Raw genomic sequence first — 25,609 nt, 5'->3', positions numbered from 1 at the left:
AAAATGTCAAGAATATGTCTTGTTAATTTTTGGGGAATGTTTCCAAATCAAGTTGAGGCACAGTGTGAGACAAAAAAGCCTGATGACTCCTTATCAGTGATCCCATCTGAAACGTTTGAATGAGCACACCCATCCCTGCCCACCGGCATTTGCCACGTAAGCATGAGTGTCAGCATAGAACGAAGCCACGACAAGGTGAGGCATCGGGATTCCCGAGATCCAGCATGGTTACCTTGGTGTCCGTAACGGCTCGCTCCAGCTTCCTGAGCCTTTCCTGGGAGGAGGCGCTGGCGGAGGCGTTGTCCATCTGAATTTTTATCCGTAGCAGTTGGATGTCCAGCATATCCAAATCTTTCAGTAGAGTCTGAGCGCAATTGTCACACTCTAAAAAACAAAAACAAGAGAGCGTTTCAAAAACTAACCCTAAGACTCTTTTCTTTTCTTTTTTTTCTCGTTGACTCACCGAAGCAGCGGTCTTCTGTGTTTGTGTCTCCGGGTTCCAGTGTGTTCTTGCAAACTGCAGTAATTCAAAACATATTATTAAATGCCAAATGAATAAAACCCTAAAGATGAAGATACATTTGAATATATTATTTAATGGATGATGTCACCTCCGGTACTAGGATCACAGGTGTTGCCGTTTCCGCCACAATTACAAAGGCGACAGCTTCCCCCCGGAATTAGCGGGTCACCATAGAACCCAGGAGCGCACCTGTAACAAACAGAAATAAAAAAGTGGAAATCCATCCTAGCAGAGAAGAAATGACGTTTGAAATTTCCACTGTATTGTGGATTTGCACTTACTTTTCGCATTTTTCTCCGGTGTATCCCGTCCTGCAAATGCACTGGAAGTCGCCGAAGATCTCTCGGCAAGCGACCGCAAAGCTAAAAATGTAACGTGTGAGTTGTGTAACTAGATAACATCTAGTTCTGTTTCTTTGTTTTGGTTTGTCTTAAGTCACCTGTTTGTGGCCGTACTGAAAGGGCAGGGACACAGCTTGCACGTCCTCTGAGCCGCGTTACCATAGTAACCCTCTCTGCAGTATTCACATCTGTCTCCAGCTGTGTTGTATTGACAATTCTGAGACAGACAGAGGACAAAATTGGACTTTTGGGTATGCACTTTGCAAGCGGACCATCAAGTCTTTTCGTCCACGCACACACACACACTCCAAGAAGAGCGTCGACTTGTAGTAGAGAATGCGTTTGATGTCTCTGCAAGGGCGGCGCACACGCGGCAACGCAGGCCCGGTCTTGCATGACCATAACGTAATGGAGATGATTGAGATGTTCAAATGTGTACAGACTCATCCTCCCTTCAAGGAGAATAATGACAAGGAGAAAAGCACCACGCCATAGCAAACTTTTGTGGTGATTAAAAAAATAAATAAAATGGGGGAAACACGAGATAGACTGTCAAAGTGTATTTTTTTTGTCAGGTCCTTTTTAAAATGGCTTGTGATTGGAGCATGAACTGTAATGGAGTATTTGAGTAGCGCGAGCTCACCAGACACTTCCCGGTCCAGTCCTCGCACTGCTCTGCCAGACCGTTACAATTGCACGGCACACAGCGACCCAGAAATGGCCCGTTGCCATCTCGAAAGTGTCCGGCGGCGCATGTCTACAATGAAAAAAAGAGAACAAAAAAATATAACAGCCCACTTGAGACTTTGAATTCATCCAATATATATTTCTTCTTGTAGCACAATTCCGTCAAATCTCTCGAGACGCCCTTCAAAGAACGAGCAAATCTAAAGTGCCCGGAGCGCGGCCTTTGCCCCTTCCTCCCCAGATGAACAAACACACCTAGAGAGCAACCCTTTACCTCAATTCGATTCCTGGCCAAGTCGTTGTTGAAAGAAGGAAAGCCGACCACATGTACCCCGTCGCTCTCTTGCCCGTTTAAGCTGGGATACACCAACCACTGATCCGCCTGCGGTCTCAACCTCAATCTGCCAACATGTTTGCTGTGTCTGGGTCGAGTCGCCCCTCCCTGTCGGGGCCTGTTGCCGGCCCAGCACAGCGCCATCAGAGACCCCAACAGCACGATCCTGAGAAAAAGCCCACCGGAGTGCCGGTGTCGGGCCATCGAGCTATCTGACATTATTGCCGATGTTGAGTCCGTGTGAAATAACGCTCCACTTTCCCCTGCTTCGGCCTCTTAAACCACCCACACTGACAATGAGGACACGCCCCATCTCCGACTGACTGTACGGAGGCAGAGGCACAAGCACGCACATGCCGTTGTTAAGGTGCGCTCTCATTCCTTTTTCACTTCATACACACACACACACAAACACACACACACACACAAATATGGCTGAATACCATCTGATAAGATGAGAGCAGTGAACATTGTGAGATATCAGCAAATAATCCAATTTGTAATATTATATAAAGCATAGACATAGAATTGTTGATTTTTGCCTATAAAGGGTCTGGCAAATTTACAAAGACGCGATTAGTGTGTGTGTGTGTGTGTGTGTGTGTGTGTGTGTGTGTGTGTGTGTGTGTGTGTGTGTGTGTGTGTGTGTGTGTGTGTGTGTATGTGACTGTGTGTGTGTTTTACAGTTGTGTCAGACACCCTCAGACAGTCGACTCACACCTGAATCATAGCGTGAAAACAAACACACACAAACATTGTTGAGGTGTGTCTGCTGGACTTTGACACACACACACACACACTTAAACTGTAGGGGATTGAGTGCATACACAATAAAAATCGCTCTAGTTTATGAGTAACTGTGAGGTCAGGTGAGATTTCTCCACTTGTAGACTCAACTTCCTTTACCAAATCCAAGCTTGCCTCATGTGTAATTTCCATCCATCGCTTAAGGGTTCAAACCCACGACCACTCGACAGTGTTGCAAACACGCGAACCACTATCTCACTGTACTGCTCTTATAAGCGGAGGTGGAAAACAAACACTGAATCTCAACAAAGAGTTCCAGAGACTAGATGGAATGTGTGTATGGGGGGGTCTTTTTTTCAGCAGCCATGGCAGCGATCCCGGCTTTATAACAGCTAATATTATGTCTGCGTGATTGTGCATCGCCGTCCCGTCATAGCCCGAGGGCACGCCATTTTGGCCGGCCAGTTATTTCCTAGCGGTACATTCCGCCCAAGTCTTCAGCTGAAGACTTTGGCCCCCAGGGCAGAAGGGTGTTACGTTTATTCCGGGCGTGTCGGGACAACCTTAGTAGAGGCGGTCCCTCCCCAGCGAGATGACACCACGCTATTTCACACCTGAGAAGGTGATCCTCCCCGTTCTTTCTCAGTGCTGCTATGGGGATGGCGGCACAGGCAGTGGAATTGCTCAAGATCAAATTGACAAATTCCACTCACCTGGCAGGAGTCTCCGGCAAACTGAGGAGGGCAGGAGCAGACCTCCACGGTGTTCCCAGGACCCCCCGTCCCCGTATCGGTGGCTTCCTCTAAGCCCACCTGGCCCAGACTGAGCCGCTGGCTCTGCGTAAAATACAAGGCTCGGATCTCCAGACGCGCCAGACCTGCCAGAACCATCATCAGCTCTTCTCTGGACACGGGCCTGTTGGTGCCAGCATGGCGCCAGTTTCCCTGTGGACAACAGAAAAAAAGCAGGTGGACAAAAGAATAACAAAGCAGGATCTAATATGAATCTAAACGTAGTCTGACAAGCTGTGAGCTGTTTTGATTTGTTTACCTCAACAATCTGGACTCGGCCTTGATACAGTCTGTCTGGCAACTGGACTTTTAGAGCAAAATGGACCAGTGTCATGTCCTTACTCTAGAACCAAAACATGAAAATGTTTATTAAAACAACAATACTGACAGAAAACAGGTTGACTTACAATCAGTAGGACATCAGGTGTTGTGTCTATCAGAATCATTCCCTCACTGGGAATGCCAAAGGATTTAGACTGGTAGGTGAGGAAACCACCATAAGATGAAACCTGGGAGGACAAAAATACAGCCATTAGCCTGTACCAAATAAGAAGATGGAAAAAAAACAATGACTCATTCTTCTTTAAGTGTATTTTGATGAAGCTTCTTAAGTCTCGGACTCACCCTGTCTCCCTGGTACGAGGCCGGCGCCACCCAGTGCAGAGCTTGAATGGAAGACGGAAGCTCCTGAATGTCCGCCACCGCCGTGTTACTGGCCACGTTCAACACGGACGGAATCTCTCGGCGGTCGGAACGTTCCAACCTCCATCCGCGCATGTCCACAAACTAAAAAAACGGTGAGTGAGATAACGACTGATGTCATTTGACGTTCGTGTTTGCCTGCAATTGTGCACACGACGCCGACCTTGCCCCTGCGTTTTCTGGAGCTGTGACACTTGTCGGTGGCTCCGAAGCAGAAGCAGCCGGTGCACCCGTTAGGGTCGGACGGGTCAAAGTAGAAGGAGCCGTCCCGACATGTGTCGCACCTGACACCGGCTACATTTTTCTACAGACATACACAGAGAGGGTAAACAGGCAAGCAGACAATTTGGCGTATTCGGCGTACCTTGCAAAGACACATCCCGGTGTCGGGGTGACACACGTCGGGCGTGACCCCGCCTTGCTCGCAGTCGCAGGGGACGCAATCGGGAAAGCGGTAATAACCCGCGGCGCAGCGATCACACTGGCGCCCGCCAACCCTGGGCTTGCAGCTACACACACACACACGGTCAGGTAGTTGCTAAGCGAAGGAAGAAAAGGCCACAAGACGAACGTTCACCTGCACTGTCCGGTGACGTGGTGGCAGCCGGGCCAGGCGTTATCTCGCAGGCCGTTCCCGGAGCAGTCGCAGCCCTGGCAGCCCAGCAGGGGATGATAACTGAACGTCTGGTTCCGACACACGTCGCAGGCCGGCCTGACGGTCTGAGGCGGGCATAAGCAGCGGCCCGTCACCTCGTCGCACAGCCGGCGGCCGCACTCGCACGCTGCGGAGGAAGACATTGCAATATGCGCCGGTGGATGTTGTGCAAGTTTGCCTTCCACTCACGTCTGCAGTAGGGGAAGCCAAAGTAGCCCGTGGTGCACTTTGTACACCTCCGACCGATGACGTGAGGTCTGCAGGGACATTGTCCCCCGACTGGGTCACACGCAGATCCGGTGGATCCAGACTGGTCACATTCGCAAGGCAGAGCCCCGTCGTTGTAAAATGCCACCAGAGAGCGAGCAGAGTCTCTGCAGAATTGGGAAGATGTTCTGGGGCTGAGGAGACAAGCAAGCAAGACTTTTACATCGCCGCTGCGGTCGGGTTTTATGTTCAATTTCAATTTCAGGCTTGTTGTTTCAGAAAGAAGAGTTCAGGATAGCAAGTTTGAAATCCTTCAAAGAGCGGCGGATTTAAAATGAGCACCTACTCAATGAAGAAGCCTTCTCCTCGGCACTGCTGGATAAAAAGTGCGGACTTATCCAGAGGCTTCTCTCTCAGGACGTCTGGGCTGTAACGACTCTCAGGAACCAGCAATATATGATCCTATACACAAGAGTAGAGAAAAGAACAGGAAATAAATCTCAAGAACACCAAGCACAATAAAAACTGGATGAGAAAAAAAAAAAAAAACACTGACCAGAATGAGAGTCTTGCGAGGAGGAACAATCACAGAGATTCTTGGCAGCTGCCAAGATTGCTGGGAAAAGTCGAGGACGGTGCGGCCGTCAGCGACCAGCACGTCTCTGCAGCCAGACACCGAGGGGCAGAACGTCACGTTGATGGAACCTGTGAGGAAAGCACGGGCTACACAGTTCAGGAAGTGATGAGAGAAGAAAAGCAGGCTTCACTGGTAGCTGAACGTACCCTTCCACTTATAGCCGGTGTCCACTCGGACTTCCACGGGAAAGGTAACGTGCTCCGGCTGGCGATAATCCACAACGAGCACATATCTGCCAGGGAGGGGCACCTTGGGGGTGAAGCTTATCTCCGTCTGAATGGACGGAAAGACTTTTAAAATGACTCGATGTGACCCAACCAAGGCGCCGAGGTGAGATTCTGTGATACCTGAGGGTATTTGAGGAGAATCTTGTCACCGTGACGGGATAAGTCGGACTGTCGTCTCTGCCGCCAGTCTGCGTTGTCTCCTTGATGGCGGGCGGCGCTGAGTTCCCCGTCACGGGCCGCGTGCAAAATCCAGCCCGGCGAAGGCTTGTTCAAGTGGCTCACAAGGCAGTGCTGACTAAAACCACAAACATGTGATGGTTGAGATTTTAAAGTAAAATTTAGTGCCAGAAGGCATTTTTCACATTTATTTTGTCCATATTTCAAATTCTGGGCCCTGTCCAGCATTTAAATTGCCCATCCTAACACTAGAGGGCGCCTGCGTGCCACGACTGGTACTCACTTGTACCATACTGTGAGCAACTGACCTATTGTGAACTTTTCTCTTGACCTATCGTAAGCCTCTATTAGTAAATAAGGCAGCACGCCAAATGCTGCAATTGAGTACATCTACCTGTCTTCAGTGAAGCGACCGTGAGTGGAGACGCAAAGCACTTTGGCCTCCACATACTCCATGGAGAACTCCTTAGCAGGAACAGCGTACACTTTGTGCTGCACACAAACGCATGGTTGACTCAGCATCTTCAGAAAGCCAGACGTCCGTCTCGCAAAGACCTTTCTCACCAGTAAGAAGGAAGCTGTGGATATCTGCAGGAGAAGCTGTGCCCTGTGAGCCAGCTGCAGCATAGCCACCTGGTTCTTGCTGTCCAATGCCACGCTCCGGCACAAAAAGCTACACAAAAATTTGGTGATGAAACATTTGCAAATAAAGCTGGCCGTTTGCAGGACTCACCTGTAGTCACAGCTGTAAACGTTGGCTCTGGCACGAATCTGTCCACCCTGCTGGACACCCACCAGGATGTTGACATTCTGGACACTGTCCACCTGGCTGGCATACTCCAGGATGAGAGCGTGAGGACCGGGATGAGCAACAGGCAGACTGAGCTGCAGCTGAGACTGCATGGTAGGAAGGCACACAATATGAGCAACACTACAGTTGGAAGCATGAAAGTGGTATAATGCATTTCTCTTGCGTCACCTGTGTGCCATGCAGAAAGGCCATGTCAGGGTGATCCGGGGTGGGCCGTCGCACGGGGGCTTGCCTCCTCTTGCGGCCCCTCCGACTCGAGAGGCTTCCCTGCGAGCCCAAAGCCCAGCCGAAGGCATCCATGGCCGCGTGCTTGAACAGCAAACAGCTGCCAGACATAATGGACAGTCAAAGTAAAGCCCGAAAAAATGCCGCGTGCCTCTCTGACTTGAAACAAAGAAAATACAAAATTACTTTTTATCCCTTTGCTGCGTGGGCACGTATGTGCACGGCTCTGTGATCTCCTTGTGCAACAGCGGGGCCTCGTAGTAATCCTGAGGCAGCAGGACCAAATAGTCCTGAAGAGCAAAAGATACTTTTGTTATTGTTTTAATCAGAGATGGATGCATGTGTTGAGGCAACTCACAAGGAGAACCCCGGGCGCTATGATGCGGATGATCCAGTTGCCGGGCGTCAAAGCAAAGGGCTCAGCAAACCCGTCTCCGGGCACGGTGAGGAACGATGGGTGCCGACTTTCAGGGAAAATCACTTCCTTACTCTGATGTGATGCTGCAGGCGCACACATGTGAGAGACATTTAACGAGACATTTGAGTCAATCTTTAAAAAAAAAAAGTCAAAAGGCTTCCATGATGCGTTCGTTTCAATCAGTGATTCTCAACTAGTGGGTCGGGACCCAAAATCGGCTTGGTGCCAACTCTGCACAGGACAGTCATTGTAATTTTGTGGCTTCATTGTAGACGTATGGGTATTGTCAATTCCATTTTCTTTATTTTTATTTCTTATAAATGACAACGTGATTCTTAGATTCCGTAATAATGTGCTCTTTGGCTTTAAAAATGTGATATCTTACAAGAAGTGCTATATTTGCTCTGCGTGCCTCAAGTAGTGGAATTCTGTGCAAACGGAGCCTTCACGACCTTGGGAAAATGTGGGTCCCGAGTGAAACCGACTGAGAACCTCTGATTTTGTTTTCATGTGGGATTTCACTCTCCAGAGGCTGACTTACCCACACGGCTTCTGTAATTGGCCGCCTGGACGCTACCACTCACACCGGCACGGCTGGGGTTAGTGAATCGCAGCACCACGCGGAATAAGTTGTGCCTGGCATCTTTCAGCTCAACATGCACTACAACTCTGACTTCACTCTGCGGGGATAATAAAAATGAAAAAAAAACTGACTGGATCAGACATGGGATCCGCTTTGGCGGGGGTTAAGGGGGCAAAGCAATTGCGCAATCACACGAGGGTTAATCAACACACGGCAAGATGGCGGAGGAAAAAAAAAAAAAGGCAAACGAAGCGAGGGCCTCCACTTACAGTCGCAGCACCGCTGCGAGCCGGCTTCATCCGCCACTGTGACCCTCGCTCTTAATCGTGTGGCCCTTCCGTTATACCGGGGGGTGGCGTAGCGCATTACAATGTGGAAAGTAGCGGGAAAGCCGAGTGGAAGGGAAAGGATCACCTCTGGCTGAAAAGACACAGCTCAAGAAATTGCTGCAGAAGAGCTGAGAGGAAGCTACAGAAATTGCATAAGATTGAAATGTTTAGGAAGAAGAGGTGGATAGAAAACATCACATGGATATCTGAAGAGCAGAAGAGTAAAAGGAGGACGAGGTAAGGCATTTAGTATGGAGAAATGTACAGGAAATGTTTAAGATACCGCCAGTGTGGTTTTTGCTAACTTTAATGAGACGTACAAGTATTACTTTGTCGCCAAGGCCCTATGGTGAAGTGAGTTGAGGAGCTTCATTGAGTCAAACGTAGTGATTTGCCGCCATCTCGTAGCAACCATTTCGGGGAATGACTCACTCACAAGGGCTCATATTTGAAAACACTATACAGTATTATTTAATTTGTATTTTTGGATGAGATAAACAAATGATGACAGTAAAATAATAAATTATATGAATATTTTGAACTGTATTATTATTTGGAATGCGTCCTCACCTGTGCAGGGGACAGCTCAGCATAACCTCTCCAGCTGAACTCTGGGAACTCTTGCGGGTCGTAAGCGAAACGAACAGGCCTGCCGTTTGGTGCCGTGCCCTCCTCCACTTCAAACTTGAACTGATGCAAGTCGGGGAAATAAAAACTCGGCGCTGGTCTGAGAGGAAACGCAGCAGCTTGAAATAAAACCACAACAATGCAACAATCTTGGTAAAATGTTTGGACAAGTCCTACTGTGTGCATTTCAGGCCGTCTACGTTGCTACGGCAACGGCATTGGCCGGACGCCGTGTCGCAAGTCGCGTTGATAGCGCCACCTACGTCGCACTCACAACCTGCAAGGGATTCAAATATGATTAGAATGATTTTTGGGTCAAGAAGAACAACCACATGGATTCACCTTGGCAGCCGAAATAATTCTTTTTCTGCAACAGGAAGTAGCCGTCGTGGCAGGAGTCGCACGTACGCCCGCCCACACGAGGCTTGCAGCGGCACTGACCATTTCTCTGCACAAATTTAAAAAAAAAATAGGCACGCCGATTCGATTAACATATTGTAGACACAAGACGGAAATCAAAAAGTAATTGACAACAATTTTAACAAAACCACATGAGTCTCAAATTCACTACCTGCTCACAGTCTCCAACACCACTTAGTGTCCCTTTGACTTCACACCTGCACCCTGGAATTAAATTAAAAAAAAAAAAAAAAAAAAGAAAGGAAAGAAAGAAAGAGGGGATGGTTATGTGCTGAATAGACTCTGATTGCAGGATACTTTCATGGGTGAAGAGCAAGCGCTCAAAAGCTCACCGGGACCTTTAAAGTCAGCCGAGTGAAATCAAAACATCCCCATAAATATCCAGCAGAGGCATTCTTTAGATATTAAAAACTTTTTTTTCTTTTCTTCCCTTCTTGTTGTAGAGGTCACATTCTTGTAAGTAGTAAAAGTATCCAAGTAAAGCAGGAGGCCCAGACCTTTCTTTTTCATTTCAACTTGCTTCCATGCCAAACTCAAGTCTTTTTACATAATAACCATCTCCAAGATGGCTGGCTGGAAGCTGGTTGAAATCGGGGGGCTTTGGAAAGTTACCTTCACAGCCGTATACGTTGTCGGCTGCCAGGTTCCAGTGAAGAGCCTTGCACTTGTCGCATAATGCACCCTCCGTGTTGACTCGGCAGCGGCAGAAACCCTGAAATAAAGGAGGGAGGCCACAATCTAGAAAAGGTTGTTTTTTAAAAATAGATATATTTGATCATGATTTCAATCTTCAGCTTCTCTTTCTTCCACACATTAGAAATGGTGAAGGCGAAGGTAGCAAAACGTGGCTTTCATTTCTTGTTTTGCTTCCTTTCAAAAGGGCAGGAAGTCTCTTTTCCTTCATTTTAATTACGCTTTAAGGAGGAAAAAGGGCACTTCCTCGTTTGCTGGAGGCAGATTTGGCAACACAGCTGCGTTATCGTTGCCCAAAAAAAAAAACACTAAGCAGTCAAAGAACTGGATTGAGCAGTGTAAATTCTGAGAGTGACCCACTTGTGCGGTTATAGGGCACTGACATAAACAATATGAAAAAAAATTAAATGTGTACCCCGCTCAGTTCATAATCTTTTTACCGTTTGAGGTTCTGTGCGCTCTGTCCCATCCGGATTGCATTGACTGATGGAAGCTGGAGGCACAAAGTGATGAATAAATCTCCAACCACCCAAAAAACAAAACAGCAGATATTTTTTGGTGGCGTTTGTTACCTGAACACGAAGGGAACTTGCGTCCCGAAGCGCAATGGTCACACTGCTGGCCCACCACCCCGGGCAGACACACACACTGACCTGACAGCGGGTTGCACAAGCTGCCGTATGAGCCTTCCAGGGAACACTGGCAGGCTGGAAGAATGAAGGCCTGATATAGTCAGCCCAAAACACTTTCGAGGAGGGGGAGATTGTGACACAACTCACCAGCGCATTCCGGGTACCCGTAGTAGCCTGGCGCACATTGCTCGCAGCCCTCGCCCCCGTAATTGGGGAGGCAAATACACTGACCGCCGGCACTGCAGACGCTCTCAGCCACGCCGGCCCCGTTGCAGAGACACGCTAGAGAGAGGAGAAATCCCGAGTTAGAAACCTAATTGCTTAATAAAGGGAAATGTGCTTTTGGGAGTTTGCAAACATATTTTTTAAGTTTGTGTTAAACTTATAATCATATTAATATAATATCTAGTATTAGAGTGCACGTGTGGATTGGTGGGGGGCGAGGAATGTGCAGACAAACTGCATGAACTTGTTTTCTTCAAAGTGTTGTGGAATAGGCCCGGATAGGGAGTACCGGAGGAGATCATCTCAAGGTCGGTTAGGAACAAGAACAACAGCACGTCTATGAGACCGGCCTACGAGGGAAAAACCCAACTGTCTGACCTCAGCGACACCTGGACCGGGGAGGAGATGGCCATCGACCAATCATCTCACAATATTTTGCATGCTTTAATATTCATATTGTGTTTCTTTAAAACTGGGCAACCCGGAAGAATGTGTCGTCTTTTGGTGGTCACAAAAACGCACGAGTTTTAGTGTGAGGGACCCGGGACCCAGGCCTGTATTAGTGCGCTTTGTCAGGAATAAATAATTGGTAAATTTGGTCTGATTGATCTACTGGTCTTCTCTTTGACAGAACGAACTTGCAAAATTGTTAGGTGCGCCAGTGTGTGGATTAGGACATAGCAATTTATGTGTTAAGTGTTGATCGCAATTTGGAGTCAGATCAATAACTAGAATCCGTAACCTAACAATTTCTTGGTGACCGCGGACGTGATGTCAAGAGAAGGGTAATTGACAACTCGTGGTCTTTAGCCAAGACACCGGACAGTGTCAGGGACACTGTCTCCCGGTCGGCGAACCGTTTGGAATAAGCGCACAACGTTGAGCTGGTACGACGTTTCCTAAACCCTGAGCTCATCACCGATAAGGTAAGCAGAATACCTGTTACTATAAGTCAAAATGCTGCAAATTGAAAGAGGAAATTTAAGAGGAGACTGTCGTTCAGATCAAATAAGGTGTGCATGAAGTTAAGATACATACGGTGAATAAGTTTGGAACTTACGTGTGTAACGTGTACGGTAAAGTCAGGGACTTACGCGTACTACTGATAGGTCAGGGACCTAGTGCTTCGTCGTGGCGGACAAGGGTGCGGTGACGATCGTATTCAAATAGCTGGGGTTAATAAAGAGATCCCCGAGGGGAAGTGAGGCCTCCTCAAAAAATATCCGGTGGTAACAGTTCCTCCTGTGAGAGATCAGACCGCTAAAACATCCAAAATGAACCAAATTGGGGGGAGAGAGAGTGTGCGCGCAGAGGATCCTCATGAGTGGGTGTGTATATGAGTGTGTGTGAGTGATGTGTGTTCTATGGAAGAATGGTGTGTTTAAGTTAAGTTGGTTAGAGAAACTAAGATGAGCAAGGTGTGGCAGTAGAGAAAATAAGGTGTGTGACAGAAAGTTACTAGAACGGTGGCTTGATAGGATGAGAATAAGAGACAACAAATGTTGTGTAGAAGACATTGAAAGATGTCGAATGTGAACATGGTGAAGGGCGCAACAGCAAAGTTGGCCTGCCCTTTGAGAGGTTGAGACTGATGGGCGAGCCTGCACTCGCGCGTAGTCGCGGGTCTGGGCTGTATGCGTGGGCCTGTGCTATGCTCGCGCGGGCGGTGGGCCGGCATCATGATTGTTGCAGGAAATGGCCAGCCTGTAACCAGTCAACATTGATGCCGCGACCCTCTCGCACGGGGGGTGCTATAGCCCGGGCGGGGCAGGGACAGTGTGAGTTTCTCAGTGAATGTTTGAAGCAGTGAGATTGAAGGAATGTATATGCTGATGTGGAAGCGCAAATTGTGAGTGGTATTGACCGATAGAAAGTGGCAAAGAAGCTACATGAGAGATGGATTGTGCGTGCGTGCGTGCGTGCGTGCGTATGCGTGTGTGTGTGTGTGTGTGTGTGTGTGTACGTGCGGTTGTGTGCGCGCTCGGTGTGTGCGTTTATGTGCACACCCTGTGTGCTGCATCCACACAGTGTGAGGAGGAAGACGGCATGGATCAGAGAATGTTCAAGAAAGGGGGGCTAACTCGTAAATAATGAGGAGCTATTGGGAGTAATCTGTTTGTCCTTTCTTTAAGGTTAGGTTAGGTTAGCAACACGAGCGATTTAGAGGTTCAAAAGAAAGACAGTTAAAAGAAAAAAACATTTTTGATTTGGACAATGGCAGGCTAACAAGAGCATGAGAAAGAAGGGTAGAGAAAGCGGTGAAAATAGACAAGGAAAGAAATGAATACAAGGGCATTTATCCATCTTTGCATGATGTGACACACCCGAGTGCCCCGAAACTCGGAGTGAGCTATGTTGGACCGCCGCCGTACGGCGACCCCGGAGTAATGGATCCGGTGGTGACGTTGGGTGGTAGGATGGTAGTGGATGTCGAGGGCGAAGGCGAAAGGGCGGATCAGAGTATTGTACAGTTGATTGAACAAGCAGTAAATAAAGAGAGGCGACGGGCCCGGGAGGGGGACACATCCCGCGTGGACACATCCCGCGTGGACACCTCCACCCCCGGTCCGAGCCCTCAACCGTCCAATGTGACAAAAGGAGAAAGCTGGCATAGACTTACTGCCGAGAATGAGGAGCTAAAAAAGAAAATTGATCAAGCCGATGAGCAGCGTAGACAGGAAGCGCAGATGTTAAAATGGGCAACAGAGAGAGAGAGAAAGAGAGAGAGAGAGAGAGAGAGAGAGAGAGAGACACGGAGAAAATATAATTTGCGGAGTGGTCAGGGACAGATGACACAGGCCGAGGTGCAGAAAAATGAATTGATGTGTCCGCTGGTGACCACATCGGGCGGTCAGCACTACGAGCCCATGGTGCTCCGTGATGTGACCACGATAATGGAAAATATGCCCCCACTTCACAGAGGAGGCAAGGTGTGGCTGAACAAATTTTTGGCTCTGATGAGTGGGCAGAGCTGTACACTCGGTGACATGCGCCAGATGTTGGCAGGAGCATGCTCCCTGGTGCAACTGCAGGCAACTGAGGAAGCAGCAGGCACAGCGAGACTGGGGAGGGAGGTGCCCTTGCCACAAGTAGCAGCGCCCCTGTTTGAAAACATTAAATTGACTTTCCCACAACCCACCGATCTGGCCCCCACTATGTTTCCTTATGATGTGAAAATGTCACCTGCACAACATTATGTAACATGTGTGGAGAGTTGGATTGAAACCACAGGTCGACATCCGGCTCTCACGCACGAGGCAGAGGTGCTCTTCCGAACGGCGCTGCTGGATGGACTTCCGCCAGATGTGAAGAAGCAGCTAATGTCAGATCCTGACATTCTGGTTTGTGCCGAAGAACGATTTAAACGTCATTTTTTGCATCACTGCAGAATGTTCACTGAGTCACAAGCTAAAGTTGAAAACGAGACAGACGCATTATCTAAACAGTTGTTGAAATTACAGTTGGCAAAAATGCATGGTGAAGCTAAACAGTCTAAATCACAGAAAAAGGAAATGCAAATGTCACAGGCTCTTCAGGTGGTGGGGCGCGGAAGGGGCCAGTTCCGGGGCGGATACAGAGGGAGTGCACTTGCTTACCCGGGGAGGGCAGCATACAAACCCCATTCGCCCAACGCATGTTTCATCTGCGGCGAAACCGACCACTGGGCAAAAGAATGCCCACAGTATCGACCGCGCGGAGCCACCCGCCCACAAACGCACGGAGGTCAGTACTACCAACATGATGATCTCTGGTGTGGACAATTTGAATAGGGCTGCCCAGGGAGCCAGGAAAGCAGTGGCCCGGCGGAGCCAATGCTTCATGTGACAGTGGAAAGAAAAACCTGTGAAGATGCTGGTGGACACAGGAGCAACTTATTCATCAATAAACACTGCCCTTCCTGTATCCTCACTGTCAAAGAAAACAACAACTTTAGTCGGCTTCTCGGGACAACCACGTACTCTGCCTTTTACCAAACCACTTGAAACTGTGATCACCCGGACAGGGTGTAGACTGTGGTACAAATACATCCATTCCAAAGACACTCCGATCAATTTGATGGGAAGGGACTTGCTGTCAGCCGTTCAAGCCAGAATTCTGTGTGGGCCAAAGGGAGTGATTATTCAATTTCCAGATGGCATCAGCATCCAGTGCTCACAGCAGCTACAACAACATGGTCAGTGGCTGATGGCGCCCCTACCGGCAGAAGCAGAAACTGCAACCATCTACTGGGCCAGGCTGGAGCCAGAGACCCCTGCTGGTGGCGGTGTGTTCTCGACCTACCTACTGTGGAAGCCTGGATCTGCTCACTGGCGCCATACCACCCACCTGTTGATCCTTTGCATTGCACTCTATTTTATGACCGAAAAAGTGATGATGTATATCGGGATTTGTTTGAAGAAATTGAAGGGCACATGTGGGATTTAACTTCATCGTGCATTTTGATTGGTAAAGAGGGAGTCGCAGCGGCAACTGAATTGACATATGAACAAATGCAGTGGTTCAAAATGACAGAGAAAGGGGTGCCACACATTTCGCTGGCTCTTGCCCCAGGACACGAGGCCAGACAATTGGGCTCAATGGTCAAGCAGTTGTTGCAACAGACTGATTGGCGGAAAACTCACATTCCTAATTTGTACTGGTCTGAGTCTCAGAATGCATACCAAATTAAACAACCCATGGCAGACACAGGATTGCTGGAGGAGATTATGGTGTCCCGCACACACGGTAGGGAGTTAACTGATCATGAGGACGCTGAAGTAATGCTGGCGGCCTTGCCCGACACACTTTGGTCCCAGGGTCCATTTGATGTCGGGTTTTGTCATTCGGTGGCCCCTATTGATCTCCAAATGGATGAGACGCAGCCTATCAAACGGCCTCAATATCGTTGGCCGAAAGAGGCGGACCAAGGCATGGAAGACACTCTGTGTGGCCTCTGGGACGCAGGGGTGTTGGAAGTGTCCGACGGCCAAATCGCACTCCTTGCTGTGGCGTTACCAAACTGGGTGGAGCTCGGGTCAAGGTGGACAGGAGCTTCATTGTGCACTGAGTTTGACAGAACTGAGGAGATTTGATAAAAATTGAATAATGCGTAGAGCTACAGAGAAAAGCATCATAGTCAGAGATTGAACAGATTTGGATAAAACAAATAAGCTAAAACGGTAAGAAACAAGAGCGAGATCTGATATTTTGGCTCGTCAGGCTTAAGAAGTAGAAGTCGAGTTAGATACATTTTAGAATAGGACATTTGGACTAAAGTGGATTCGGTCAAGAGGAACAGGGGCATTTTGGCATTTTAACAGGGATTGACAGCAAGGGAGATTGAGGATAGAAGATCTGGACAGCAATGACGTAAATTACATTAAAAACTGCCCATTCTAGGGAGAGGTGCTGGATGGTGTGACAGGCAGGATTTTTAGGAAGAGAAAAAGGGGCGAGTTAGACTCGCCAAGAGGGGCAATAAAGAGAAGCAGACTGAGAAACATATTTGAGCTAGACAACAGGAAAAAGGGGGAGAGCCAAATGATGATGTAAAAATCCAGAGGGAATAGTCGGACCCATCTTTATTGAATTTAATTAGGATAATTAATAGAGATCGAGTTTGTAGGAGCAATCTGAGGTTATGGAGGCTCCCCTGACACGCGGGTCCCACAGTCGTCTCCCCCCCAGATAGACATATATGACAATTTGCGATGAATCTGATGGGCGAGTTTATGGAAAATTGAATTGGAGATTTTACAATAGGTCATGTTGACAAGTATGTCCAAATGTGAAGAGTTACTATTAGGAGTCAATGTTTGCCTGCACACTAACATACTAACTTTGCTTAGTGTGGGAGGAGAGCTGAGTGATAGAGACGGATGTGTGTGTCTGCGAGTGTGTGGATGGGTGTGTGCGCATGTGATCATCTATGACTGTGTGTGCGCAGTATGATTGGCCAGAGAGGTCTGAAGTTGGGGTGATGTGTTTGCAATTGAGGATAAAATTCCTCTCACCTGAAGGGGTGGTACAGACTGGAGGGTCTGGAACTGGTAAATGATGAGTTCTGACCGGAACCATGGCTCAATGATCAAATCAGGGGCACCATCGACAACAAAACGATGTGATGGAGAAGGCCCATTTCAGTGATATGGTCAGACAAGACAGAACTAGTATCGAACAGCAAGACTTTGGACGATTTGACGTGTGACGACATTGAGCTCACCCGACGGGGTGACGGACTAGGTGGACAGTGACCAATTGTTTGACGCTTGAACGTGTTTGCGACAATAGCACGCTCTGCTTTGTTTTTCTGTGTGACTTGATTTTTTTTTTTTTTTTTTGCAGCATCAGCCACCAGCCAAGGAGCGGATTGCGCGTTGCTTGCGTAACTTGTTTTCATTCTTGCAGGTTGTCGATTGCATTCGTGGAAAGTTTGTGTTGGATTTACATGAATATGTTAACCCTTGCCCTTTTGTTTTTTATGATGAACTTGTTGATAACGTGGTTTTCAGGACATGATCCGCGGGCGCCAGGATTCATTTTATGACTGTTTTAATTTTGATACTTGATGTCAGTTTTTGTGTGTACAAATGTCCACTGTCAGCCGGGCTATAAGCTCACTGACAGGAGTGCGATGATTTTTGTTTGTGTTGCCGAGTGTGTGTGGTGGACAGTCAAGTTTCAAGGACTTGGGGTGATGGTCCCGGGGCCCAGATGGTAACTAGAGGTTCCGCGGGCCTGGCTACAATGAGTGTGGTGATGAGAGGGGACGCTTTGCAGGTTCCTTTTGATACGTAATGACACATTGGGTGAATGTGTCAAAAGGGGGGAGTGGTAAAATAGAAATGGGTGAGTAGGTTTCAATTTGTAATTGTGATATACAAAGTTTTTTTTCCAAATTCACTTGCTTTCAAGCTTTAACAGGACATGCCAGAATTCACCCAGCAATGATGGAAGGAGCAGAGGAAGACCAGTGACATCTGGTTGTGGTGTGGAGATGACAAATTATAGGATCGCTTGCCGAAGAATGCATCAGGTATCTGTGCCCTCGTGTCGTTGATAATGCCTGTGGTGGTTGTCCCCATTGAAATACAGAATCTCAATTGGAACCTGGAGTCCCCACTGGCGGGGCTCCTGAAGCGAGCCAAAAGAGACATTTTGCCCCCGTGGTTGAGCGACGACGATCCAACATATATTGACACTATAGGAGTGCCCCGGGGTGTGCCAGATAAGTATAAACTCGTTAATCAAGTGTCCTCGGGATTCGAAAGTATCTTCCTATGGATCACCCCCAATAAAAATGTAGACCGTATTAATTACGTTCATTACAATGTCCAACGGCTGGGTAATTATACAGCTGAATCATTCGCCGCAGTTCATGAACAATTGGCTGCAACGTCGTTAATGGCGTTCCAAAATAGAATTGCGTTGGACATGCTATTAGCTAAGGAACATGGTGTGTGTGGAATGTTTGGTGATGCATGTTGTACTTTCATCCCAAACAACACGGCACCAGGAGGCCGACTGACCAGGGCGTTGGAAGGACTGAGGACACTGAACAAAAAGATGAAAGATCATTCAGGCGTACACACCGATATTTGGTCTGATTGGATGAAAACGTTCGGAAGCTGGAAAGGCCTCATCATGTCTGTGCTTGTTGCTGTAGCTATTTTTATTACAATTATGATTTTATGCGATTGTTGTTGTATTCCATGTATTAGGTCACTCACTGTCCGGTTGATCGAGAAAACCGTTGGCCCGTTGCCACCGATGGGCCAATATGCCCTGGTGACTCAACATGAGCAGCGGGGGGAAGGAAGGATCGACAGCGCGCTGGTAGCTGTTTGCTAGGGTAACGGGTGATGACCTCATAAATGAGGTCATGAGAGGGAATAAAGGGAAATGTGCTTTTGGGAGTTTGCAAACATATTTTTTAAGTTTGTGTTAAACTTATAATCATATTAATATAATATCTAGTATTAGAGTGCACGTGTGGATTGGTGGGGGGCGAGGAATGTGCAGACAAACTGCATGAACTTGTTTTCTTCAAAGTGTTGTGGAATAGGCCCGGATAGGGAGTACCGGAGGAGATCATCTCAAGGTCGGTTAGGAACAAGAACAACAGCACGTCTATGAGACCGGCCTACGAGGGAAAAACCCAACTGTCTGACCTCAGCGACACCTGGACCGGGGAGGAGATGGCCATCGACCAATCATCTCACAATATTTTGCATGCTTTAATATTCATATTGTGTTTCTTTAAAACTGGGCAACCCGGAAGAATGTGTCGTCTTTTGGTGGTCACAAAAACGCACGAGTTTTAGTGTGAGGGACCCGGGACCCAGGCCTGTATTAGTGCGCTTTGTCAGGAATAAATAATTGGTAAATTTGGTCTGATTGATCTACTGGTCTTCTCTTTGACAGAACGAACTTGCAAAATTGTTAGGTGCGCCAGTGTGTGGATTAGGACATAGCAATTTATGTGTTAAGTGTTGATCGCAATTTGGAGTCAGATCAATAACTAGAATCCGTAACCTAACACTTAACCTCGTAAAATCACAGCGTTAGCATTGACGCTAGTGCTAACACAGCATGGGTCGTATCTCGGATGGCCTGCTAATATTCACTATCAAAGTTGGCTCTTCAAGGTCACAGTTTGGTTGTTGTTGAGTTGTTACTTTTGTTGCATTATCATCTGACCTGATGACGGGGAATTCTCTTGGACAAGGTCGTGACGCACATTTATATATTTGTACAGTAATCATACTCACGCTGACAAGTGATTGAGCCGAAAAAACCCACAGGGCAGCCAGTGGGCACTCCTTAGAGGGGGGGGAAAAAATAGCTTTAGAATATTTGTATCACAGTATTTTTTTAATATCATTGACGTGATGCCAACTCACCTGCAGTGGGTCCTGCAGGGGATTTTGTGGTTGTGTGATACGCGGGATAACCTGAAAAGTCGCCATACACAGAAAAAAAGATTTTCAATTTTTACCATTTTAACCTACTCCTTTTTTTCCCACTCAAAGGGACCCTGGAAAGAAAGAAAAAAAATACTCCGAGCTTATCTTTCCGCTCTGGCAGACTTAAAGGAGGTGATAAGATGAGGAAATGCTACTTGTGTGTCGAATGTGTCTCTGCTGCTCAAGCATGCAGAATGTGAGACGTGTCAGCCTAAAAGTTGACATCTTCAACATTTGCTTTTGTCACCCCTCAAGGCTGACAGAAAAGAAAAGCTGGAACGAGCTTGTCACTCGCTCAGCTCCCGCCAAGTTGCATGACACAATCGGTGTCTTACTTTCAGCATCGGAGAAGAACTTACGAATGCAGTGAGGGTAGTGAAAATGTCCTTCTGCGCAGCGCTGGCACTTTTCTCCCGCAAATTGCACTTTGCAGACGCACCTCCCGGAACCCATTTCACAGCCTGCCGCGGTCCGCTCATCGCACCTACAGGCTGCACACAATTCATTTCTAAGACATTTTTAATTTTGAGTCCTTTTTTATAAAATTGCACAGTAGGTTAAATGTCAACAATTTCCCAGCCCTGACTTAAATCCTCCACTTTAGAGAGGCAATTCCTATGAGGAGGAGCTGAGAAATGTAAACAAGAGGCCCACTTGAGAGCAATGCCTTACATTTCTATAAATAACGACTTTATCCATTCATATTTCCTTTTTCATACAAGAAGCGAGCGCGACAGAGTACAGCAAGACAACGCGCCACGAATAGTCCTGCTTTAAATCCCCCTTCACACACACACACACACACACACACACACACACACACACACACACGCACACACACACACACACACGCGCGCACACACACACACACACACACACACACACACACACACATATGCGGCCATTGTGTTTTTTTTTTTATCCAATCAGCTCCCTGCCCACGCTTGCACATCGCCACCTGTTGCCTCATTTGTTTTGCACCAAGTCTCGTTGTGTTCAGCGGCTAAAGAAAGTCTCCCAATATAAAATATCACTTACGTATACATCCAGTGGGTGAGTCGGGGGCCACTCCGTAAGGTCTGAAGTAGCCGTTAATGCATCGCTCACAGTTCACTCCAGCAGTGTTGTGCTAAAATGACAAATAGGTGGTTGGTCAGAAGAGTTATGATAAACACAATAATTCAAAATGATCAAATGTAAGCTGGACTAAAAACTGAGCGTTGTTGTGTTGATCTCATTGAGTTTTGCAGGTGCAGTTAATATTGAGTGAGTGTGCAGTGGGGAGGGTCGGAAATAGGATCAGTTGAGGTCAGACTGTATATACAGTATACTTCCTCTCCAATAACACACATAGGAATCAGTTGAGACTTGATGAGCGCTTCATACCTGGCAGTTAATGCACACGCCTCCTCCGCTGTAGCCGCCGGAGATGTCTAAACTTGCTCCTCTGGCTTCCACCTCTGGGTCGTAATAACAGTCGGCGGCGTGAGCAAAGCACTGGCAGGCTGAGGAGGAAACCCCCCCCCGACACACATAAAATGTATCTATATGCCCCAGCAAAAGTCACATCACGGTTCTTAAGCTCGATAGAAAAGAGCTTGTTAAACATCACGAGAAACAATCAAATCCAAACAAAGCTGCAGGTCCTCTTCCGGTTTTAGCAGTGATAATGCATAGAGAGCTTGGCCTCTTTTTAACACACCTTGACACAGACGCAAATTTGAAAAATAATAATTAAATGATGAAAACAGTGCAAAAACATGCAAAGACTCACCATGTCAACCCAGGCTAAACTTTGGTCTTTCCAACATTCAAACATCTTAGCCTCTCGGTCACTTGCACATCCAGTACATTACGTCCTTGACAACAATTACTACTTTGCTATTTAGGCTAGGTTTTGCCACCATCTTGTAGTAGCATCTTTCGGAGTAGCTAAATCTCTGACATTTAACAAATAGGTAAGTTGTAAAATGAAAAAAATGGATATGCCTGAACCCCTCTGAACTCTTTGGCATGCTGGCCATATGAGGAATGCCCTCCCCGCTCTCAAGGAGGCGCTGAGTGATACCATATCGGGGCATCCACAACAGCAGCAAGTGGACACTTGGGCTTTGAGTGCAACACAGTCAAATGGCATGTCGCGCACTTACGCTGACACTCATTGGCGCTGTCGACGGTGGCGGCGCGCCACCGCTTCTGGCTGAAACCCGGACAGCAGCGGTCACATGACTCGCCGCAGGTGTTGTGTCGGCACTCGCACTGGAGCCTTGGTGACACGTGGAACGACAAGATAATAACGATCAAAATGAATCAGCAAGTTAAATGATCTTTCATGCTACTTGACTTTCATTCCATTTGCGTTAACAATCGGAAGTTGTGCCTCCCATTTTAGCGATTTAAGATTGCCGTTGACATGTCACCATTTGTTTACAATGTCAATCATCGGTGCAGCAAACAATCGGGCCTTGTCCGGAAACAAACATATGAGGTAAAAGCAGGCAGGCAGGAAGAAAGCCTCCACTGTAGCAAACCTCGGTTAATGAGTAAATGCAGACAGCGGAGGAAGTTAACGTTTGACAATCTCGGGAGAAGAGCCGCTGGAGGTGCAGTGGATGACGTACTTGTTTGGCTTCTCCGGGTCGCGAGCTGCCTCGCACGCCTGGGCGTGGCCGTGACACACGCAGCGCCCGCCGATGCTGATGTCCTTGATACTGTAGAAGTACTGAAAACAAAAATCTCATTTAAAGCATTTGGCTTGGTCGCTCGGCAACAGGAGTTAATCACACGTGTCATGGAAAAGTTCACGGGCTGACTCGCTACAGTCCTGTCAACACATTTCAATACAATGTGGCAAAATTCAGGAAAAGGTATGAAGTCCAGTTCAGGCCTCACCCGTCGTGTGACGGTGGGATCTTGCTGGGCCTTGGAGATGAGGTGGCCCAGCAGCGTGTTGGTTCGCAGGAATTGCAGGCGAACGTTGGTCGCCCGGGTGAAATCCTGAAGCAACGGCGAGCGAGTGAAATCTCTGGAACCGGGTCGACCGTTGATCAAGGACACCACAATCTGGACATCACAAATTATTTTTCAGCACACCCAAAATAGTAATCATCATCTTGATTACTAAATTTGAGGAGATGTTGCTTTATTTACCTCTCCATTCTCCAAAGGGACGATTCTGGAATAATGTGTGGTGCAGAGCTGATCGTCGTCGTTAACCAGGCGAGCATTGGGTTGTTTTCCAAACCTTTCAATGCACTCTCGTTTTGAATCTGCACACCCCAAAAAAAAAAAATGTGTGCAATGAATTTTAATCTTTGCAGTTGCATCTTTGTTTCTTTTGCCTTAACAAAAGGAGATTGGACCGTGTGCGGTTAAACACATACTTTACATATTTTTACATCAATTGATGTTTGATGGCGACACGGAAAACATTTTGCTGCTTTTCTATTGATTATGATTTGTATTTGACAACTTACGCGCAAAATACTGCCAGGGGGTAAAGGTCTTCCCGTTGTCCACGGAACGTTCCAGCACCCACAGGTCGGGTCGAGGCGAATTAGCAAACTTGATGATGACGTAAGCGACGTGAAACAGCTACAAAACATGAAAATAAAATTTGGTTACAAGGAGAACAACCTGCTGCAGCTTCCTGTGGCGACATATTTATAAACTTTATTGGCGGCGACATAATTACAGAGGATACAGCGGTAAGCTTTCTGACTTTCTTCTCGCAGTTGGCACAAATCAACATGATGACAAACAACATTTGAGAAGCAGAAGGGCCACCGTGTTTGCAAGCAGAGCTCAACTTGCGCCCACATGAAGCCTTCCTTTATCTCCGTCGCTCATCAAAAAGCACACAAGAGCGGAACATGGTGTCTGTGATTGTTTCTGCCGCAGCGCATATTTCCATTTTGCAGGTGACATCAGCTCGATGGAGCGTGACACAATGGATGCGAGGGGAATCGTCAAGGCTCCCTTTGTTAACGTCTGGCACGGGCGCTGTGTGTCTTGGAGCCTCACCCACACTTGACCGCCTGAAGAAGATTTCTAGACTTGGAAATGAGCCTGAGACAATATTGAACATGTCAATAACGGGGCTTTCCAAATTCTTTAGGTTTGAAGTGATTGATGGAAAATTGCGTGCGTCTTTTATTTGGAGACATTTGTATAGAATATCTCTGGAGAAGCCTCCAAGACAGGCCTGCACTCGTCTAGTATCCATCAGTGCTTTGATGGAAAAAAAAAAAAACAGCAGGCAAGTTTTTGTTTCTTTCTAAAGAAGTTTTTTTTTTCTTCCAAATTTCAAACAGTTCAGTCTTAATAATGTCTCTGAAGTGCTTTTATCAAACAAGATCGGAATTTATGACTTTTTTTTTGTCCATTCATCTAACAGAACCTGCGTGAGGTCAGAGGTCACGGATGGCGAAAGTAAGCTCAGCCTCAAAAATGAGTTTTCCTTCATCCCAAAATTGATTGATGCTGTTCTTTGCCGTCAAAGTCATCCTAGCATGCCAAGAGAGGGCCTTCCCCAAACTTTTGCCGATCTGACCCAGACTAACGCGCTCATTAATTGATAAGGTTGATGTCTCCATAGTTTTCTCCATATCAGAGCCACTTCAAACAAGATGTGGGCTCTGGGTTTGTTTCAAGTGTGTGTTTAGACTGGCCGAGCAGAGTTACAAGGACGGTAATGAAAGCAGGCGATGTCACATCAGGGTCGCTCTTATCCTGAAAGATTCCTCTCAAAGTCGCCGGCATCAACAACGCAGCCGGCCGCATTTAGTCTATCGGAGGGATTTTATAGGAGTGGATGTAGCGCACCCTAAACAGATGGAAGGACGTTCATTAAAGCACACGGTTGAGAGGCCCGGGGGCCTGACTTGCGGCTAACATCTTAATCCGTTGTGTATCTATCACATGGGGGAGAAGATTTTCACCAGCGTGAGTTACGGCTAGTGACAGGTTCCCCCACGCGGCGGCACACTCGGCTTCACGGGGCATTAGGAGGGGGCGGGAATGTGGCGCTATGTGCGGAATTTCAGATGGCTCCGCATGCCAGCCAGCGCGTCTCTGACCACCCCGATGCTGCCCTGCCTGCTAAACTTCCTGGCAGTCTTTCATTGATGGCGGTGGGTAGCTCCCCACGCAAAAGCTTTGTTTCTATTTCCAGCCCTGGTGTTTGTCTACACTGCTCTGTTTGCCCATCCTGTTGCACGAGCCGGCATTTTCTCTGATTAGCTGGAGGGAGACGCCCGACGAGGCCAGGGGTCAAACTACAAAAAGGAAATCATGACGTCTTGTTTCCCCAGAACAAAATGAAAGAAGAAGGAAAATGACTCCATTTCCATTTTCTGCACACCTCGATTAAAAAAAGGTAACCAGTGATTTGGTTTACTTCAATTTGGATATTTTCATCTGCTGCAAGTTGTGTCCCCCCCTCTCGCATTAGCTAGCACTTGCACGACTCGGCCCTGATGAAAACAGGATTGTCATAACAAAGTATGATTTTTTTTTTTCCCCTCTCACCCAAATTCAGCGAAAATGGATGGATTATTTACAAGCGACTCTTTCCAGCTAGATCATAAAACAATAATAATGGTGCCATGCCTTTATCTATTCTTAGCACCAAGCAAGACTCCGATCAGATTCACTGATATCATTCCATATTAT

At 47.4% G+C, this 25,609-nt stretch overlaps 1 protein-coding gene across 3 annotated transcripts in view; it reads right to left on the bottom strand.

Annotated features, from left to right (window-relative positions):
* Positions 1–25,609, bottom strand: part of LOC125984482 (laminin subunit alpha-3) — a 40,513-nt gene that overhangs the window by 9,692 nt on the left and 5,212 nt on the right. For 2 of the 3 annotated variants that reach the window (XM_049746375.2, XM_049746377.2), the window contains exons 3-45: positions 23,413–23,530; positions 23,087–23,205; positions 22,829–22,999; positions 22,558–22,658; positions 22,087–22,202; positions 21,323–21,441; positions 20,975–21,065; positions 20,296–20,427; positions 19,874–19,924; positions 19,742–19,792; positions 10,914–11,048; positions 10,707–10,841; positions 10,575–10,627; positions 10,054–10,153; positions 9,593–9,645; positions 9,364–9,469; positions 9,199–9,298; positions 8,965–9,121; positions 8,024–8,162; positions 7,423–7,565; positions 7,251–7,354; positions 7,008–7,164; positions 6,762–6,925; positions 6,593–6,701; positions 6,423–6,520; positions 5,972–6,146; positions 5,771–5,897; positions 5,544–5,692; positions 5,334–5,449; positions 4,970–5,181; positions 4,703–4,907; positions 4,490–4,634; positions 4,289–4,429; positions 4,048–4,209; positions 3,831–3,932; positions 3,683–3,766; positions 3,346–3,576; positions 1,508–1,621; positions 963–1,081; positions 805–885; positions 612–712; positions 464–517; positions 233–384 (exon numbers count right to left, since the gene is read on the bottom strand). In XM_049746375.2, the coding sequence (XP_049602332.1) occupies positions 233–384; positions 464–517; positions 612–712; positions 805–885; positions 963–1,081; positions 1,508–1,621; positions 3,346–3,576; positions 3,683–3,766; positions 3,831–3,932; positions 4,048–4,209; positions 4,289–4,429; positions 4,490–4,634; positions 4,703–4,907; positions 4,970–5,181; positions 5,334–5,449; positions 5,544–5,692; positions 5,771–5,897; positions 5,972–6,146; positions 6,423–6,520; positions 6,593–6,701; positions 6,762–6,925; positions 7,008–7,164; positions 7,251–7,354; positions 7,423–7,565; positions 8,024–8,162; positions 8,965–9,121; positions 9,199–9,298; positions 9,364–9,469; positions 9,593–9,645; positions 10,054–10,153; positions 10,575–10,627; positions 10,707–10,841; positions 10,914–11,048; positions 19,742–19,792; positions 19,874–19,924; positions 20,296–20,427; positions 20,975–21,065; positions 21,323–21,441; positions 22,087–22,202; positions 22,558–22,658; positions 22,829–22,999; positions 23,087–23,205; positions 23,413–23,530 (5,292 nt within the window). The remainder of the gene's footprint in view (positions 1–232; positions 385–463; positions 518–611; positions 713–804; positions 886–962; positions 1,082–1,507; positions 1,622–3,345; positions 3,577–3,682; positions 3,767–3,830; positions 3,933–4,047; positions 4,210–4,288; positions 4,430–4,489; positions 4,635–4,702; positions 4,908–4,969; positions 5,182–5,333; positions 5,450–5,543; positions 5,693–5,770; positions 5,898–5,971; positions 6,147–6,422; positions 6,521–6,592; positions 6,702–6,761; positions 6,926–7,007; positions 7,165–7,250; positions 7,355–7,422; positions 7,566–8,023; positions 8,163–8,964; positions 9,122–9,198; positions 9,299–9,363; positions 9,470–9,592; positions 9,646–10,053; positions 10,154–10,574; positions 10,628–10,706; positions 10,842–10,913; positions 11,049–19,741; positions 19,793–19,873; positions 19,925–20,295; positions 20,428–20,974; positions 21,066–21,322; positions 21,442–22,086; positions 22,203–22,557; positions 22,659–22,828; positions 23,000–23,086; positions 23,206–23,412; positions 23,531–25,609) is intronic. The other variant, XM_049746376.2, reaches the window with a different exon arrangement.

The sequence above is a fragment of the Syngnathus scovelli genome, chromosome 17 (genome assembly GCF_024217435.2).
Source record: "Syngnathus scovelli strain Florida chromosome 17, RoL_Ssco_1.2, whole genome shotgun sequence".
NCBI classification, from domain to species: domain Eukaryota; kingdom Metazoa; phylum Chordata; class Actinopteri; order Syngnathiformes; family Syngnathidae; genus Syngnathus; species Syngnathus scovelli.
This window is presented reverse-complemented; position numbering and strand designations above follow the sequence as displayed.